Here is an 18077-nt window from a genome sequence, read left to right on the forward strand (position 1 = left end):
GTTTAGTACAAAAGCTGTCATTCTCGATATGATGCAATGCCTTACCTCCATAGTATACAACCGACGCATGTCGTGTTCATTGAATAGATTCCTATTTTGACAATGAGGCTCCTTCATCAAATCACAAGCTGCCTTTACATGGATCGGCCATGCATTTTCCTGGTTTGGGATCGGATTATAAGTCTCATACAGCGCTAGGATCATTCCGGCGCGAATGAGATCGGTAGGATCCTTGAGTTCCCTAAGACCAAGAATCTGTTTCATGAGTATACTATAGTAATAATTACTATTTTCTGCTAGAGCAGAATCTTCTTGAGAGACCTGGCCAAATGCATCAAGGCAAGGATGGATAATGATGTTTCCATAATAGTTGACTGCGAGTCTAGAAAGCCGGAGAAATTCTCCACCCACATGTCTTTGGAGGAAGATAGTCGTCCAAGAATCGAGAGATTAATTGCTTCTTGCCCTGAAATATGGAAAGAGAAGATTGGTTTTCCTGACATGGAAGGTCCTTTCGAAGCATTGTGCCATTTCTGTGTCGCTCATCAGCATGATGTGCCTGTCTGAATAAAAATGCGTACAATTGATTATATCCACCGCATTTTCTGTATGAGAATTTACACCGGAAACATTCAGGCTTATTTTTGTCGCACTTGGAAACGCCACTAATCGATCGAGAGAGATGGGGAACCGTGATTGAATAAATGAAAGAACTAGCGCACCTTGACTTTCCTGTTTATACATGTTCGACAGCTTTCAGCGCGCCAGGAGCTTCTGCCTATCGTGATTTACAGTTGCGTGCAAACGGCCACTTCTGACCCATATTGATGTGTAGGGAAGTGCTGTCGTTCGCAGCTATTGTGTCAGCCTCATTGCCCTGAGGCAGTCATGATAATAATCACATGACCCTCAATAGGCATACACATGAATAGACGTTTTGAGAGTCAGTCACTAAACAGCATGGATTTCGGAGTAGTCCTATAGATTTCACAAATGGTTGGAAGATCAGACACGAAGACTAGTTCGGGTATAGTGAGAATCTTGATTTCAACGCCTCTTCTTTTTCCTCCGCTGTCTAACATCGGGAACCTTTCGCACAATGGTATCAACATGGTCAAAAAATCGCAGAACCCTTCAAAATAAACAATAAAAATGTATGTTAAACAAGAAAGAGTAGAAAATAAATAAAAGGCATACAGGCCAAAAACAAGAGCTCTTAGGTATATACAACGGCACATGTTGGGGGGCAGAAGGAAGACAGAAGACGGAAAGAGAAAAGAGTAAAGAATATAAATGGATATCGGGAAGAATGGAGGTGGATGCAAACCGACGCTCAAGGAACGCGAAAAGCCACAATGAAAGGTTTAAACAATGAAACTAAGATGATTTAAAACCCACGGAAGGGATCATCGGGTCGGAATGAAAGTTCGCTGTCGTCAACAGAGGGAGCATCATACTCATATCGGCCTTGACTCCATTGACTAGAAGCCTTGCGTACATGTCGCTGGCGTGGTAGTGGTGGTTGTGGGGGTGCAACACGAGGCCGATTAATTTGTTCCGCGTGATGATCTATGAACGCTTCCATACGGACAGTGCCCATATCGAACATGTTGCTTGCAGTGGTGTTGGTTGTACGGCCGCTTGCTTCGGAGGTGCGACGGCTCATGGTGCTACCGCCACTTGCAATTCCAGGAGGGAGACCGGGCGGTGCGACAGGCGAGAAATATGCCTCGGCGGACCCGGCAGTCGTGCCACTATGAGAAGAGGGCATGGTACCTTGGCTCGAGAAGCTGCGGATTGCGTGAAGTGCAGGAGGCCGAGGTGCCGTGTTGCTGCGCTTGCGATTATGTTGATTATGATTAGAGAAACGTGGAACATGAGGGGCATCAGCAGCCATTGAGTTGAGACTCTCTAGATCCTCAGTTGGGAGTTCAGGCACTGGAACCGAGGCGTCGGGGAAGGAGCGTTTGCCCTTGGGCATAGGTCGTGGGCGACCCTTCGCTACACGAATGGAGTCGCGAATTGGATTGCGACGTAAGGCTGCGTGGTGAGGTATGGCTGAAGCAGCTTCCTCTTGTGGTACTGGTGGTAATACAGCTAGATCCTGAAGACCCATTGAGGAATGGCTAAGGAATGAAAGCGCAGTTAACCAAACGTAGTGGCGTTCGATGGTCAGTGCGGTGAATTTGAGAGCACGTTGCGGTGTGAGTACTAGGATAGAGCGGTTGAAAGGAATTGGAGCTCCAGCTGAGCCCTTAGGGAGTGGGTTGTCATCTTTGACATCCAACACGGATTGAATAGCAACTAGATCATGTAAGTCAGAGAATAATCACTTGCGAACAATGAGAATTGCTTACACTTCCGGCCACTCTTGCCCAGCAAGGCAGGCCCACTTGTTGGTTGTTTACTGCTCCACATAATAGAACCTTCGTAAGGTGCCAGCCAAACCCATCGCTTATGGCGCACTCCACTATTAGTAATATTGGCTGATACTTCGTCTGGATTCCGACCTTCCCAGGCTTCTTTGGATTCGCCCATGCCGAATGACTTGCGCCGACGAACATACTTGAACATCCATTCGCCAACCATCGTCTGAGCAATTGCATCGACAACACTCGTTGGCTGTACACCGCCTGTCGAGTCACGTCGTTCATTATCCCAGTTCATGGAAGGCACCGCTGGGCGATGAGAGGGTCGTTTCGCAGGGGCCCGACGCTCGCGAGGAGCTGTGATATCATCAACTGGAAGGGGCGGGCGGTACACAGGACTCTCGGGCGCGAATGGGGATGCGGAACGAGCCGGTGATGAGAGTGTCTCTGGACGCTCAGCGAGATCGCTTTGGGACATCGTGGCAGCAGAGCGAACTCGACGAAGTGTTGGTCGTCGCGCCAGATTTGTACGTGCTCCGCGATCCGAAAATTGCCGGCCAGCAGAGCGAGTCGGGCTTGGGGGTCCATCACTGCCATTCAATGGAACATTGCGCGAGCTGAGACGAATTGGAACTGGAAATGGGGGTGCAATACTTGAGGTGACACTACCGCTGTCAAGGCTTGGGTCACTAGGACTGCGAGCACGAGGCTTTTGGTGTGCTACTGCACCACTAGAAATCATCGCCATTTTGCGCATTCCAGGTTGGCGGCCACTCGAAGTTGTTCGTTGAGTTGCACGGGATGAGGCGCGACCAGTCTGAGACGGTCGAGATTCGGGGTCTGATACATGTTCATCTATCTCAGGGAGAGTCATTTCATCTAAGCTTGGCCTTGATTTAGCATTGACCAACTTGCCTCGGCGGACGGTATATGAGGCAAAGGGTCGATTAAGAAGCTCATCATCAGTAAATATGTCCCGCTCTTCTGCCCCCGGGGCTTCATCATCACTGAGTTGCTCAAACCCAGCGAAAAGGCTACTAGACCTGAAGGGCCGTCTCAGTCCGGATAGGACATCATCTGAAAGGGGCCCATTATCATTGTTTCCAGGATATGCCTGGTAGGCCGGTACAGACTCCGAGGTCTGGGCACGTGGGGGTTTTGCAGGGCGCTCCGGGGGCGGTTGTTGCTGTTGCATCCTCTTGGCTGAACGTGGAGGAGGCACAGGTGCACGATATGGCTGGTAGGTCTGGGTGTTGGACTCTTTGATTTCAGCTGCGGTGGGTAAATCACGGAGAGCTGAGGGTAGTAGGCTAGCAGGAAGCTTGACAGGTCGTTGGTCGACACGAATTTCTTCAGTCTGAATGGCAACGGAACGGCCTTCCGTAATTGACCTGAAGTTGGTCTGAACAGATACATTTTTGGTTTGCGGAGGAAGCACAACGCTATTACGAGGCGATGGGGGCTCTGAGCCCGGTGGGTGGATCGCGATCATCGGGATATCCATTTGAGATTGGATATCATTGGGAGATAAAGATGCCCTCTCGGCTTTGGCGGGTTCCGGAGTCGGCTCTGGATCAGTTTGGGTAAATGCGGATGCCATCTGGACTGGCTCGGAGGTCTTCTTCTCTGGTTGGATTGGCGGTTCTGCAACCTTGGGTGTCCATGGGGGACTCGGGAGTTCTCCAACGGTCTGGCAGGACGATGAAACCATTTCTACGGCGATTGTGAGCACACCAGTGTCTTTCATGTTGAGATCATTGCTGCTCTGATGAGTCTCGCGGTCCGTATCTTGTAATGGATGGCTGATCACATCGCAGCTGTCATCTGCCTTTTCTGGCATACCAGGTGATGCTGGAGGGGAGTACTGGATTCCTATATCACAGTACTCCACAGGTATTTCTTCATAATGCAACTTGGATGGGCTATTCATTTCCAAGGCACGGTTCTCCAACGCCGTGACCGAGCCTGTATTTTGCATAGAAAGCCCGAGAATCTTTTGAGCCTTTGATGCTACTGAGTGAGATGATTGTGAAAGGACAGACATTGGTCGTTCTTCAGGAAGCGCCTCGGGCGAATCTGGTCTCTCATCCTCACTTGCATCAAACTCTTCTTCTTCATCAAATGCCAATTCTTGCGCGAGATTGAGGCCTGAATCGCCTTTCCCAGGAATCATACTCATAACCGAGTACCGAGCATTATGGTAATCGGCCTCGTTGTTGCCCTCGTCGGAAGTCACGCTAGTCATGCTCGTACGCCGACGACCTTGGCTGCTGGAAGCTACGCTAGCTGTGTCGCTTCCCTTGATCTTGCTTTTGGCGGAAAGATCATTTTCGCTATGCTGAGAATGAAGTGTCCCAGCTTCCTGAGCGGCTGCAACCTCATTCAACACTGTCTTAAGGCGACCCTCTACAATATGCACCTTGCGCTCCATACCCCGCCGCTCATTTTCCCATGCTTCTCGATCACGGTTCCACAGCATATGGGTCCGCTCGACTTCATCTTCTCGATGGCGTGCCTTCTTTTGCGCATGTTCAAGTTTCCTACGAACATCGTTGATATTTTCCACGGCATCATCTCGCTCACGAGCCAGCTCTGTAATTGCTGATGAAGACCCACCTTCTAGAAGCTGGATCTGATGTCTTAAAGATCGAGCATCGCGGGTAACCTGTGATAAATTGTCCCCAAGTGTCTCGCATTCGGTTCGCGATTCATCCAAGGTTTGTTCTAAAGAATCGATTGCTTTTGTTTTATGTTCAATATCTCGACGTAATGAAAGAATTTCGGAGACAAGAGACGCATGAAGCGTAGGTGTAATTCTGCGGGGGTCGAACGGGGACAGTGTATTTTCCTCCACAATATCCTCTTCTTCACTTTGTCCATCCGGCGAGAAGGCGGGTGTAGGTAGGCCCGGTGGCGAAGATGATGGTATGGGGGAGGAGTCTCGGTGACGACGTCGTGCCGGCCGAGATCTTGATCTCGATTTCGATTTCGATTGAGCTCGGGATGGACTCGACGGAGCGGGAGACGGCTCGACCATAGAGGTCTCCGGGGACTGGAGATCTGTGGCCATCTCGCAGCTACGCGTTGAGTTGAAGGAAACGCTTTTAAACCATTACCTGTGTCTTCTCGTTTCTTTGTGCTGGCCAGAGCACGACACAGCCCAGTTCCATAAATCGGTGTTCAACGTAATTCGATCATTCGTACAGGAGAGGGGTTGTTGCTTTGAAAATAAATGATATCTCATCAATTTGCGCGTTCTTCGCTGGCCGTAATGCAGAGGGGAAATAGAGTAATTGGTCCAACGGTGGCTGCTGTGCGACAACCAGTCAGCCACTCGTTACAACGCGGATGCGGGATGTACGCCTGAGCGCGAGGAGAGCCAATGCAGCCGTTTTGACTATGCACGGAGGCCTCCAGGTCTAGGAACTTACAGATGATGCAGGTTTTTCAGATATTGGGGGTGGGACAAGGAAGATCGAGAAGACGAGTCAGATGTCAACCCCTAGAACAGGACTTTCACCAGAAAAGAGGGTCGATCGCGATCGCTCAGCACCACCGTACTTTATGACGGGGGGACCGGAGAGGTGGACACACTCGACCGGGTCTTTTTTGGGATTCGGGACACGATCTACCAGCCAATCCTTACGAACGAGGCAATGATCTGAGATAACCAAGGGAAATTGTCCGCTACAGATTTCGTAGATTGGAGAGTGACCTAAGCCTTTAGGTCAGCCTTGCCAGTGTCGGAACAGTGCCGGATGCGAGGAGCATAAACGGGGCCATCGCCATGCACGAGAAAAAAAAATTAGAGCCAGGGGTGTTCGTTAGGGGGACATGGGGAAGCTAGAAACCCACCCGATTAGCCCAGCTGCAGCTGGCTCCACCAGAAAGCTGCCACCCAAGACACTAACGAGCATGGATCTTGAGCCTGGTTAGGTTCTCATATCCGAAACATCAATATTTATATCGATGTATGTACCATGTGTGACAGACTTAGACGTTGCAATTGGGATTGAATAGGGTCAACAGTATGTATTGAATGATTTTGTTGCCCTCGGGGCTGGGGAAGCTGCCAGCCACTATGAAATCTCGTAGATGCCGAAAAAGGAATTTGATAATAAAAAAAAGAGATGAATTTCAAGATCATAAGGGGAACAAAATCAAAGTTAAAGTGGTGAAAGATTCCGGTCATAATTCATAGACGTTGATGCAACATCCGGCCCGAAAAGTCAAACACAGCTCAATTCGCGGCCATTTTAGATAGATAGGAAAAAAGGCATCTGCGACCGTCCGCTTTCATTCGCAATTTACGCTGGATTCTGTTGTAGACTCAACTCGGGGAAGGTGTTCGTCTGGGATGGGAGCCGGAAAGTAGCCCCACCGCGCGTATGAATGGGTCCAAACAACGCGTTCAGCTTTTGGGTCGAGGTCGTGCGGTCGGCTGTGCATCGAAGACAAAGAAAACATCAAGCCACTCCTTATTTTTGTGGTGATTGCAGCGTCCTTAGTGGATAGTAAAAGAGACTATGATCCATTGTGCTGGTTAACAATAACCATAATCAAGACCAATCAAGACGATGCTAGGCCACAAAGGAGATGAGTGCGTCAAATTGATTGGACTGGAAGCTGCATAGGGAATAGGAGGGCTGGTTAGCGTGTTTGGGGATGGCTGTTCCCCTGTTCCAGGCGTTGGCCGGTCCGCCCTAGCAAGGTTCGCTCAAAATGATCGTCGAAGGTAATTTCGTGCGATGAGAGCCTTTGGTTTGCACGGGATATGTAGGCCGCGTTTCAGAATTTTAGAACGGGCAAGCTGCATCTGACCTGGCGGCTGGGAGTTGGTGACTTCGTATTTGGCGTGGCACTGCAAAAATATCTCTATGTTTGCTGCCACCCGAAAAGTCCACGAGTCTGACAATAATGAAGCTAATGCAATAAAAAGGGGGAGGGGAAGAGAGAACGGGGGTTCCGTTTCCGCAAGATCCATCCGAGGTACCCACCGAGGCAGCTCCAGCACCCACACAAGAAGCTGCGTTCTGTTTTGATCCTCTTTTTGGATTTGGGTGAGAATCCACGCAAATGTCTGGTACGCGATGCTCCCTCTATGAGAACGCTGTAAATGCTGTTCCGCATATTGTAGTCTTCCTCCACGTGTATCGAAATTTCGAACAAGGGTCCCGGCCACGATGGTGATAGTTATTATCTATCATAATTTTCGGATGTTGGGCGCGGCTAAATGAAAAATAACTCGAGGGAGATCATTGGCCCATGGGCTTCGATTGAGACGACAAGGGACCATGATAATTGGCAATAATGTGCTGTCGAGTCCGCTGTGCTCCACCCCCTGCTGCGTGACACGAGGTTCCATCACTGCTAGTCTCGTTGATAAATCGACTATTTGATAGTCTCGGAAGACGGGGCGAGGCCTCTTCGAAGGAGCAACAATCTCCACGAACCATTCTGGGGCGTTGATCCCCACTGTGAGGGGACCCGACGCAAACACGGGCCGTTTGACAGGTCTATTTGCAGCAACGAGCTGTTATTCGATCGGTTATGGGTCAAAGCCTGTAGGTTTCTTTTTTGACAGGAACGCTAATGCAATACTCGAACTTTGAAGGCGTAGGGTGGAGGTGAACAATGATTCCAACCCTTGGGAGGTTGATATGAAGAGTTGAAGTTGAGGGGTTTCAAGAGGGCAAGGACAACAGCACTTCTTTCCCCCGAAGTCAAACCAGACATACATTCCAACCCTTCTACACCTCCAAGACTGTGGGCATACTCAAGTGTATATACTACAACCAATTCCACCCCTTCTTTCCAAGGTTTAGACATACCAAAGGGACGCCTTAACATCTGGACTCCTCTGCTATGTATTGATGATAACCCCACCCTGTCACTACCGAATACTATATCAGTATTCGTATTGATCTGTATGATTTTGGTGGTTCAATATGTTACTCTACCATGTTTCCAACAGGGTGAACAATCAGCCTGATAAAATCGCCACATCCCGTCGCCACCGACGTCTTCAATCTGTGGCCCAGGATGACCTCGGCCCGTGACTCAGCCGCATCTATTACCGGTTACCTATATCTAACGTCGTAGTTTAAAAAAATAGATCGCCCCAGGGAAGACCCTGAAAGCTTCTATAGCGAAGTCTTACTTTTTCCGTCACATATCTCCGGGGTTACGGTTTTACAGATTTTCCCAGCCTACAGCCTACCAACCCGCAACAATGTCTACAAAGCATGCGCCTCAGGTCTTGTTTTTCGACACGTTCGGTACCGTCGTCGAATGGCGATCTTGTGTCACAAAAGCCCTGCGTACCGCTGTTCAAAATGCACTAGAAGATCCAAGCAAGGACCTTTCGGAGGATGTACGCCAGCGTGCAGCCAATATGAGTGAACCAGATTGGCAGTCTTTCGCCCAGGAATGGCGGTCGTCATACAGCGTCTTCACCAAAACATTCGACCCCTCCAAGGAATTTGTGTCTGTTGACCAGCATCATTACACCGCTTTACAAGATCTTCTTCAGCAACGAGGGATTCGAGAGCTTTTCAATGATGACGAGCTATGGGAGCTGGCTTTAGCCTGGCATCGGCTTGCCCCATGGCCCGACAGCGTTTCGGGACTAAAGCTTCTAAACACCACATCCATCACTTCCACCTTATCAAATGGGAACTTGGCTCTCCTCGAAGATCTCAAGCAACTTGGTCAATTGCCGTTTAACCACCTCATCAGCGCAGAGAACTTTGCAGCGTACAAACCATCGCCAAAGGTCTACCTTGGTGCAGCAGATCTCCTTGGACGGGATCCGGCTCAGTGTGCGATGGTGGCGGCACATCTTCAGGATCTAGAAGCAGCCAAGGAATGCGGGTTTCAGACCATTTATGTAGAGCGAGAATTGGAGGAGGCCTGGCCCGCCGACCGCATTGCACAGGCCAAAGCAGAAGGCTTTGTTGATATTTGGGTGGGATTAAATGAAGGTGGATTTGTTGAAGTGGCCCGGCGACTTGGAATTGAATCTAACGTCTGATATTACATGATGCTTATGTGCTCGGTTTGAAATCTTTGTCGCTAATTCTCTAATATTCGTCGACATAAATGCTCTTCTATGACATCATGTTGCAATGATGAACTGATGATAAAATAACCTACCAAATCCCAATGGAAAAAAAAGATTAGGAAAGTTCACTCTTTAGTATAGTCTTTAAGCTACTGTAACCGTCTGAATATTAAATATAAGACGATCGCGAATAGAAATAAGGTTCTAGTCGCTTTCATCATGAGAAATACACAATGTGCTAACTACCTTGACCGCCTGCTCATACTAAGTTGATCGAGATCACTCTGTGGATCTTCAAAAGGAAAGCCCTCAAATTCCTTTTATTAACCTAGACGAGAGCTCAATACCTACTATCAGCATGCTTATTGGCGTCCGTGAACAAATATGTTAAGAATATCTCAAAACGTCGCTGTCAGTGGTATACGATTGGCGCTATAGAACAAGAGAAATGAGAATATCTCTCGTTTCCTTGTGACCTAAAATCGTGTTGAGGTATATTAGGTCAACGGGGCACCATTTTGCTGATGTTCGATCACGTCAGGGGCGATTATTCCCAGGAAAGCTTCAATTGAATGATACAGTACGCACTAATTTAGTATTATTTAAGACTGAATATTCCATGGCTACACCGTCAGTATCATATTTCAGATTCTTTTTAAGACGATTCGAAACAGCCTGAAGTACTATATAAGTGGTAGTCAGCAAATAAGTATCACCAGACGCCATATCTCTAGCCTCGATAGTCTAGAACTTTAGTGTCATCAGATTTGTCACATGTGAAAGATCTTTCGACTAACATTCAATAACCATTGCACTTTCTAGAGATAAAATTTAACAGGATGAGAATTGAACTCATTAATAAGACATTCCAAGCTTATTAGGCCGCGACCTTCACAACAATATGACGACGGCAAAGAAGTAAAAGTTCAAAATCATCCAGAAGGGGTATATGTCTTAGAAGAATTTGGGACAATTACTTGGCAATTCCTGCAGACCCATAGCAAGACCCGGTGAGTAGTAGACGGGGAAAACAGGATCTGAAGGAATTGGCTTTCGGATCAAGCTCAATATCTAATCTGATCCGCAGAACTGTTGGACACGCCGAAGTCGGCATGATGTCTCGGAGAGCGTGTCTTTGGTCATAAGATTCTCGTAATATTATCTACGGCGAGAATGAAAGAGACTGAGATAAAGCTCCACCTGCGATTCATAGTCAATGTGCATTCCGATTTCTCCTACAGATCGTTGTCGCCAAGATTTGAAGATGGAGTCGGTATAAGCTTGTACACTAGCGTCAACCTTGACCGGTACTTGTTTTAGTCTTGATATTACCTGGATCATTACTTACCTGTGATTCCAGGGTTTTGTATGTTGTCATTTTACAAAAGATGGGCCACCTAACCAATCTAACCATAAATGATCAATGAGCCGGGGCCCCGAGGAGCCCATGTGGATATTCTTTTGTAGTGAATACATATTAAATTTTCACTTATGAGGCATCAACAGCACGATTGAGCGCGCCACCCTAATTAAATCCTTCTTAATTCCAACAATGATATATGACAGCCACACGGTACAAAATTCTTCAAGCTTTTGGCAAGAGAATACCAGGTTCACATCAGTGGTATCTGTTGCTCGCAGTGGCTACCTGAAATTAAGAAAATCGAAATCTGCGTGCCGCTTTTCAAATCCACAGGTAATTTTTCTAAAGTCTGGAACCGGTTTGGAAGACGGCACTTGTGGTGGAGTCTTGCGGCCGCCGATCATGACCGGCATTTCCGACATTTTCAGGAACGGTCAGCAAGTTTCGCCGGGAAAAGTCCTGGAACTCAAGCGCCTGGGTAATGTCAGATTCGATTATACAGTAATCCTTCAAGGCAGAAATGATCAATCTTATCTCTAAACAGCCGAGTTGCCATCTAGACAGTGTTACAATCTACAGTAATAATCAACAGCTCCATTGCGTTACATTGCTCAGTTAACCTACATTCGTAATAATCTTGTAATGGATAAGGATAAAGTTGTCTAACATTGAATAAGACACAACGATGTGGATGAATGCAAGAAATCTCACATGTTTAGTCATTCATGGCCGTAAAGAAGTAGTGGACGTATATTAACCAGAATACACTTCATAATAGTTTGTATATAGGGCTAATTGATGTTCACGGATATTAGACTAGTTTCAGTTACATCGTTACAATTTGCTGTCCACCCACTGTGGTGCTCTTTTTTCAGCAAAGGCTCTGACTCCCTCGTGGAGATTCTCGCCTTCATTCAGCGCGAACTCCCAGTTTTCACTAAGCAACCGACTAGCGTTTTCTGCACTACCATCCTCCCAACCAGCCACGATCCCAGCACGACTAATAATCACACTGTCCGGGCTGTTGTTGACAATGGCGGTAGCGCAGCGTAAAGCTGCCTTCACAACAGGTCGATTAAGCACTTCGCAATCAGACGCACCATCCTCTACCACGGCATTAATCAACCCCCAATCCTTTGCTTCAGTAGCAGTAATGCTTTTCCCAGTCAGCGCCATCTCCATGGCTCTTGGACGGCCAATCGTACGCGCTAATCTTGGCAGGGAACCTGCCAGAGCCACAACACCTCGTTTTGCCTCTGGAAGTGCAAAATTAGCACTTTGGGCCGCGAACACCAGGTCTACATTGGCAACCATCTCCATTCCTCCTCCGAAAGCCAATCCATTAACTGCGGCGATAACAGGCTTTTTGCCGTGACGCCGAGATAAAGCACCAAATCCAGATCGAGGCATCGGGGGTTGACTTGCGTGCTCTCCATTTGCACGACGGGCATTCGTTTGATTCCATTCTTTCAAGTCCATCCCAGCACAGAAGGCCCGGCCAGCACCTGTTACGATAGCACAACGAAGTGAAGGCTCGCTATCATACCAAGAGAATAGCGCCTCAAGATCATATTGTGCAGGGCTGGTCATTGCGTTCAGGGCCTTTGGTCGGTTAAATGTCACCATCATCACATGGCGATCTGGGAAAGAGATGATTGCATCCCTTGGTAGCGGTGGTTGCCGCTCGAAGCTGTGCATAGAACTCATTGTAGATTTGAATAATGATTGATGGGAAAAACCAGGAGCCAGAAGTGTTCTAACTGGTGCTAAAAAATGCCAACACAATAGGTAAAATGTGGGACAAGATATCTACACACGACACCCACGCGACTATGATACCTATTCCTCCCTCCTATGATGAGAAAAGGGAAATGATCTACCTGCGTAAACTCATGAAACTGCACTCTCGCTTTGATACCAGGCAAAAGCCCGATACGAGGGGTATTACAGCGGCCCATCAATACCTTCAATGTTTCAACCCTTGAAAGATCAACTTTGTTTCACCGTAAGCTATACGGGTGGAGCCAATGTGAATTACACTTCGGTGAAGGACACAGACGGACAATCTGATAACAGTCTGAATCAGAGTAATATTTTTCGTCCTACGAAATCTTACTAATGGTCAAGAATTGGGTAATGGGCACATAGGTTCTCATATTTCCGAGAATACTCGACTAAACCACTGTTTGCACCAGTATCTCGCACAATCCTCTACAGGGTCTCAACACAAGCTTTTTACGGGACCCTACTTTTATTTACGCCAAGATAGTCCTAAATTTGAGTTTCAAGCTGAAATTCAAGCGTGGGGCTCGCACATCATTTACTTACGTAGAGAGTGGGACTTCTACACGGTACCGTTCCAAAATTCAAAGATTGATAACCCCTTACTCACAATGACAAACGTCATGGCACCTATACCAAGAACAATGTCGCACAGCCTCTTTGCCAAGATGAAATATGGATACATATATAAGCCTAACCACTACCATCATAAATGCCACCTAGTGAATGATGTGTTGTGCAGTCAAAATTTATGCGTGAAGAGAACTGCCGATCTTGTCCACATCTCCACCATACGGAGACTCCTCCCGGAGAGAAAAGGCCGCTGACAAAGCACTTTATAACAGTTACCTGAATAAATTCATCATCTAAGAGTAATTCGAATTCGGTGTTTATTACAGTGAAGAATTGTTTACAAACGGTTGTGTAGAAATTTTGGACCTTTAATACAATTGAATCAAAATCGCGTTGTCTAGAACTATATCCGAGATTTAAAAGCCAATCCAGTGCCTGCAATGTGAGCGCTTCCTTGGTTGAACGGACAAATCTGGAAGAATCGCTCCCTTGTACACTTCACAAGGCTGGCCCGTTTGTGGGGCAAATCAATTATCTGATCTTGATGAAGGCCGAAAGTGTAATCGTAAACGAGAACCTTGTCGTTGTTGGCCATTGGCTCTCCGATGACATTTTCCGTGCGATGGTCATCAAGGAAAACATAATGAATCATGCTAGGCCACCATGCCATTACACGATGAGGCCCTCGGAATGCATCGTTGCCGACAAGAGTATGGCGCCCGCGATCAAAGTCCTTAGATGCGTAGTGTGCGCCGATATTATCTTCCTTCGCCCAAAATATTTCATAGTAGGAAAAGAAAGTATCATTGAAGCGACCCAGCACTGTCAAGGTATGCGGATCTTCATACTGTCGGCGCAGGTAATCGCGGTGCTCATCCAAGGTACCTGTTTCCTTCCACCCTTTGGCAACACGAGGGTCATTTTGCCAAGTGTGGAAGAGGTTCAGGTGCTCGGGGTTTTGGTAGTCCAATGCAACAAGCGAAAAGTGTTCATCCAAGAAAGGTATGTAGCGGCTGTAGACGACGGAGCCAGGAGTCGGTTTGGGATGACGGCGAGGGTGTCGACGGTGTGATGTTTCAGTGGAGGTAACAGTATAGTCAAGGTGTGGGACTGATGCAGCTAAGTTCCAGCTAGGAAGCCAGATAGGTTGAAACCCTAAAGGAGATGCACATCCCTGCCAGAAGGCACTGCGGAAGACGAGTAGCTCATTAGGGATGACTTCCCACTGTATAGAATCGCTAACGGGCTGCGGGTGGTCGCTAGCAACCATTGAGAGCTTAAGAGAATGCGCCAGAGCTTCAGCATTGTTACCTTGGAGCTGAAGACGGAAAGTTTCTATCTCTTCATGCAAGGTGAATACCGTGTAGAGATACAACCAGATTTGTCCGACCGTTGGAATTGAGCTTCCCTCCCAGCTGCAATGATACGATGGACTGCGCCGCGCCCGTGCCCAGGCCATGTTGTTGGAATCAGCGGGCAATTTCTCGCGACTTATTGGTACTGGATTCCCGAGATATAGACCATCATTATGTAGGTTCTGAGGGAAAGGTTGTGCTTCGTCTTCTTGTACTTTGTGCAGCTGAAGCAGCTGATTATCCCCATACGACTTGTCAGAGGGTACCAAGTGATAGGTTGTAAGGTATGGATGCGGCAATCGGATCTTCACCGGTGCCATTGTCTGAGGATTCAAACTCATAATGAAAAGGGTTCGAAAGGTCCCAACGAAGTAGGAACAGGTCAAAGAATTCTGTTGCTGAGAATATCAAGGAATAGAAAACATACGCCTCTCGAGATTTACATCTCTAAAACATTCAGACACTTACGTGGGGCAGCAACAGCCGATTTCGCACCTCGTCACAAGCTATTCGGCCGGTGAATCATAAATTGTACTCGAATTATGGAGGCATAGAAGGAAACTGGGCCGTTGATCTCTCTGGGGCCAAGGAATTTGTAAATTTTCTTAGATACACAGGGCTAGATCAAACCCGTATTGAGTTTGTCGCGCTCACGAAATATGGAGCAAATGTCTCACCCAAGATATTGCGCCTAGGGCCAAGCAGTATACATACGTGCATTCATTATATGCCAAGACTACTTATGTTTCAGTGCTGATACTGGCCGATCACTGATTTATCGCACAACAGGAGAACTCGCTGTCCAACATTGAAATCGTCTAAATTAGTAGATATTGTATGTACTATGTCTAATATCCTGTGGTAGCTTCTCATGGGTTTTTTCGTTCTTTCTTTTCTCATAAATTTGGTATGTATGTATGTATGGATGGGCTGATAATCTTGACTTACCGGTCGGCATATCTTCGTCGGGTCATTTCACAACCTTAGAAATATCGTGGCTGCGAGTGGAACTACTGTGCAGTGGGCCAAACCATGCACACTATGTGGAGACTGCGGCATATAAAATCAAGCCTTGAAAATTCATACCCGATCCTGTATTGAATGTTTTGAAATGGTATAACACGTTTTATCTGGACCCTAAAAGAAATGTATCTAATACCTAGTGATATCTATTTGTATTTTCAGTCCTGAAAATACGGCATGGAACCTTGGGAGGATTCCAGCGCTACAGTAAAAGTACTATCTGATCCGTAAATTTCTTATCTGATGATCATATCAGATTATCAGATCATGGTAGAACCATGTAACGAAGCCCGAGAGGACCAAAATTCTAAGCACGTCTAAATTCTAATACAAGTTGCCATGTAAACTATGTTTTTTTCCAAATGTTACCACCTGCTAAATACAGTAATGAGGGTTCAGATCAATAAAGTTAATCTATCTGAATTTTGGACGTCATTCAACATTGTAAGTCAGCAACTTCTTACACCTATATGTCTGTACGCGCATTATCAAATTATATTTCTACTTTTGAGCCTTTGCTTTTGTAACACCAGAATTGATTTATTCGAAGATCTCAGTATGAGAGGGTCCTGGTCGCTAAGTAATTAATGAGTGTTTCAAAATTACAGATTGAGTGGGACGGTGTAGATCAACACGAAAGAGCCTTGTTCCCAAATGCCGAGAGCGGTGGTGATCAAGGTAAAAAGATCGACAAGATCAGCATGAATCTCCATCACGTTAAAAAGCCGGGCCACAATTCTAATCATTACGTATACAGCCCAGCAATACGTTTGCGGCTTGGCCATTGTTAGGAAATACTCCGTATACAAACTCGTCATGCAGATCATGCTGTTATTGGGATCAAACCCGAGAGTCCCACGGAGCAATTAAGTACCGATCGCTGTCAACTCAGCTATGGCATTCATATGTACTTCGATACCGGAGCTTGAGTAGAAAGGACCCACATAGAAGACATAAAATCAAGCCCGGGGGCTTTGCAGCTACTAAAGCTTTGATTTTGTATGAGCTCAATTTCCCCTTAGTTGTGATCAACATGTCTTCCAACCAGTGGTCTGTGAACACTAAGATTTGCCTCCCTCGGCCGTACCTTACAGCATTTCATCTTGTCCCATTAAACGATGCTCTTAACAGGGATCAAGTCTTTCAGCTGAGCAAAGAAGAATCCTTCGCTGGCGATGGCCCTCTTCCTGGGGAGCTCCATAATGAAGATATTACTTTCACCAAGCCGACAGCCTCAGTGGCAAATGGTCAATCTGTTGCCGCTATACCTTCTCAGCAAAGCTCTCGACGGCTTCCGATAAGCGTCTGTGCATGGAACATTGCAGGAACTATCACGACCAGCCATATATGGCTGATAATTTACACAATCCTCATCGCTGAGCCGGAGTTAGAAGTATTTGGACTCGAATTGAAGGGACCTGACAGCGATGCTATAGCCGAGGAACTATGTTTTTCGATGGTGGCCATAAAATCCAGTAAAGAATCTGTGACAGTCTGTCGCAATGCTTTCTGGCAAGGATGTGCTTCTCCATTGGGCTCCTCTCCAATCTGGACACCTTTCGCAAGAAAGGTCGTGCCGCATTCACACTATGTCACCACGTCTACGCCGACGATACGCCGCACTCATCCACTCCGTCCCCCGAATTCTTCACCAGGGTCAACTGTGTATAGTCGATACATCCCTAGCCTGAATAAATTGTTTTCGTTGGTTACCGTTGACTATAAAGAGCCAACCCACGTGGAGTTCTTTCACCAGTCAAAAATGCCCGCCGCTACCTCCCACTCCGAACCCTATGGCGACTCTCTTGAAGAAAGTTTCGAATATCTTCGCAGGAGGAGTGATGATCCACACACAATTGGGCTGCTTGGTCAGTTTGATGAAACTTTATTTGGTTACTTTGAAGTTTTTTGGGTCAAGGAGGATCCTTTGGGGGTGGCAGTTGACGCTGGAGATTTTGACCGTGGACTGAGTGGCTCGGTGGGATATTCTGCCTTCAAAAGTCGGCGCTGGCTGCAAGCATGCTGGTCAAGCTTACTTCATTATATCTTTCTTGATGAGCATCGAACAGATAGTATCATCACCGAGGCAGAATTGGGACGTGAAATGTTAGGTGACGCCTCGTTGGAGCTGTTGGAAGATGGAATAGTGGACTTACCACACCAGCGAGCTATACTCACCAAGAACACACGAGAGGCTTTCTTTTCCCTGTGTCCATTTGATGGGATATTTATATATGATACCTTGCAGATTCCTTCTCGTTTATAGGATCTGTGTCTTAAGTCTCTCTACGCATACAACAATGAATGCCGTACTTAGTGGCAATGGATTGTTCGAATTGAATGCCATGTTGTTACATATTGTAATTTAATTGTGATAGATTTGATTATTACAAGACAACTTAAATGTATTTGATCTTTTGTAATCGGCAGAGGGGGCCTGTTATCTATCAAGTTTAATCTCATTTATCTAAGTGGCCGTCTATATATGAGTTGCCTCATTTTGTACGCAACTATTATCTGATCAATATAAAAGGCCCCTTTTATAGTCC

At 46.8% G+C, this 18077-nt stretch overlaps 6 protein-coding genes across 6 annotated transcripts; 2 read left to right on the forward strand and 4 right to left on the reverse strand.

Moving 5' to 3' along the window:
• Positions 1 to 1387: 1387 nt before the first annotated feature.
• Positions 1388 to 5439, reverse strand: N7478_002636 (putative nuclear migration protein; the record flags this gene model as incomplete). Its single annotated transcript, XM_056918850.1, has 2 exons — positions 1388 to 2304; positions 2358 to 5439. 2 exons carry the CDS (start codon positions 5437 to 5439, stop codon positions 1388 to 1390), a joined length of 3999 nt encoding a protein of 1332 aa, XP_056782008.1.
• A 3162-nt stretch (positions 5440 to 8601) lies between these two features.
• N7478_002637 (haloacid dehalogenase, type II) lies at positions 8602 to 9402 on the forward strand (the record flags this gene model as incomplete). The annotated part of the gene is made up of 1 exon (XM_056918851.1): positions 8602 to 9402. The coding sequence occupies one exon, from the start codon at positions 8602 to 8604 to the stop codon at positions 9400 to 9402; it is 801 nt and encodes a 266-aa protein (XP_056782009.1).
• Positions 9403 to 10590: 1188 nt separating this feature from the next.
• N7478_002638 (uncharacterized protein) lies at positions 10591 to 10810 on the reverse strand (the record flags this gene model as incomplete). Its single annotated transcript, XM_056918852.1, is given in 2 exon segments — positions 10591 to 10764; positions 10781 to 10810. 2 exon segments carry the CDS (start codon positions 10808 to 10810, stop codon positions 10591 to 10593), a joined length of 204 nt encoding a protein of 67 aa, XP_056782010.1.
• Positions 10811 to 11629: 819 nt separating this feature from the next.
• N7478_002639 (uncharacterized protein) lies at positions 11630 to 12502 on the reverse strand (the record flags this gene model as incomplete). Its single annotated transcript, XM_056918853.1, has 1 exon — positions 11630 to 12502. One exon carries the CDS (start codon positions 12500 to 12502, stop codon positions 11630 to 11632), a length of 873 nt encoding a protein of 290 aa, XP_056782011.1.
• Positions 12503 to 13553: 1051 nt separating this feature from the next.
• N7478_002640 (GNAT family N-acetyltransferase) lies at positions 13554 to 14825 on the reverse strand (the record flags this gene model as incomplete). Its single annotated transcript, XM_056918854.1, has 1 exon — positions 13554 to 14825. One exon carries the CDS (start codon positions 14823 to 14825, stop codon positions 13554 to 13556), a length of 1272 nt encoding a protein of 423 aa, XP_056782012.1.
• Positions 14826 to 16561: 1736 nt separating this feature from the next.
• On the forward strand, positions 16562 to 17794 carry N7478_002641 (uncharacterized protein; the record flags this gene model as incomplete). The annotated part of the gene is made up of 1 exon (XM_056918855.1): positions 16562 to 17794. The coding sequence occupies one exon, from the start codon at positions 16562 to 16564 to the stop codon at positions 17792 to 17794; it is 1233 nt and encodes a 410-aa protein (XP_056782013.1).
• Positions 17795 to 18077: the final 283 nt, after the last annotated feature.

This window comes from Penicillium angulare, assembly GCF_028827245.1.
Source record: "Penicillium angulare strain IBT 27051 chromosome Unknown utg000003l_segment0_segment0, whole genome shotgun sequence".
NCBI lineage: Eukaryota > Fungi > Ascomycota > Eurotiomycetes > Eurotiales > Aspergillaceae > Penicillium > Penicillium angulare.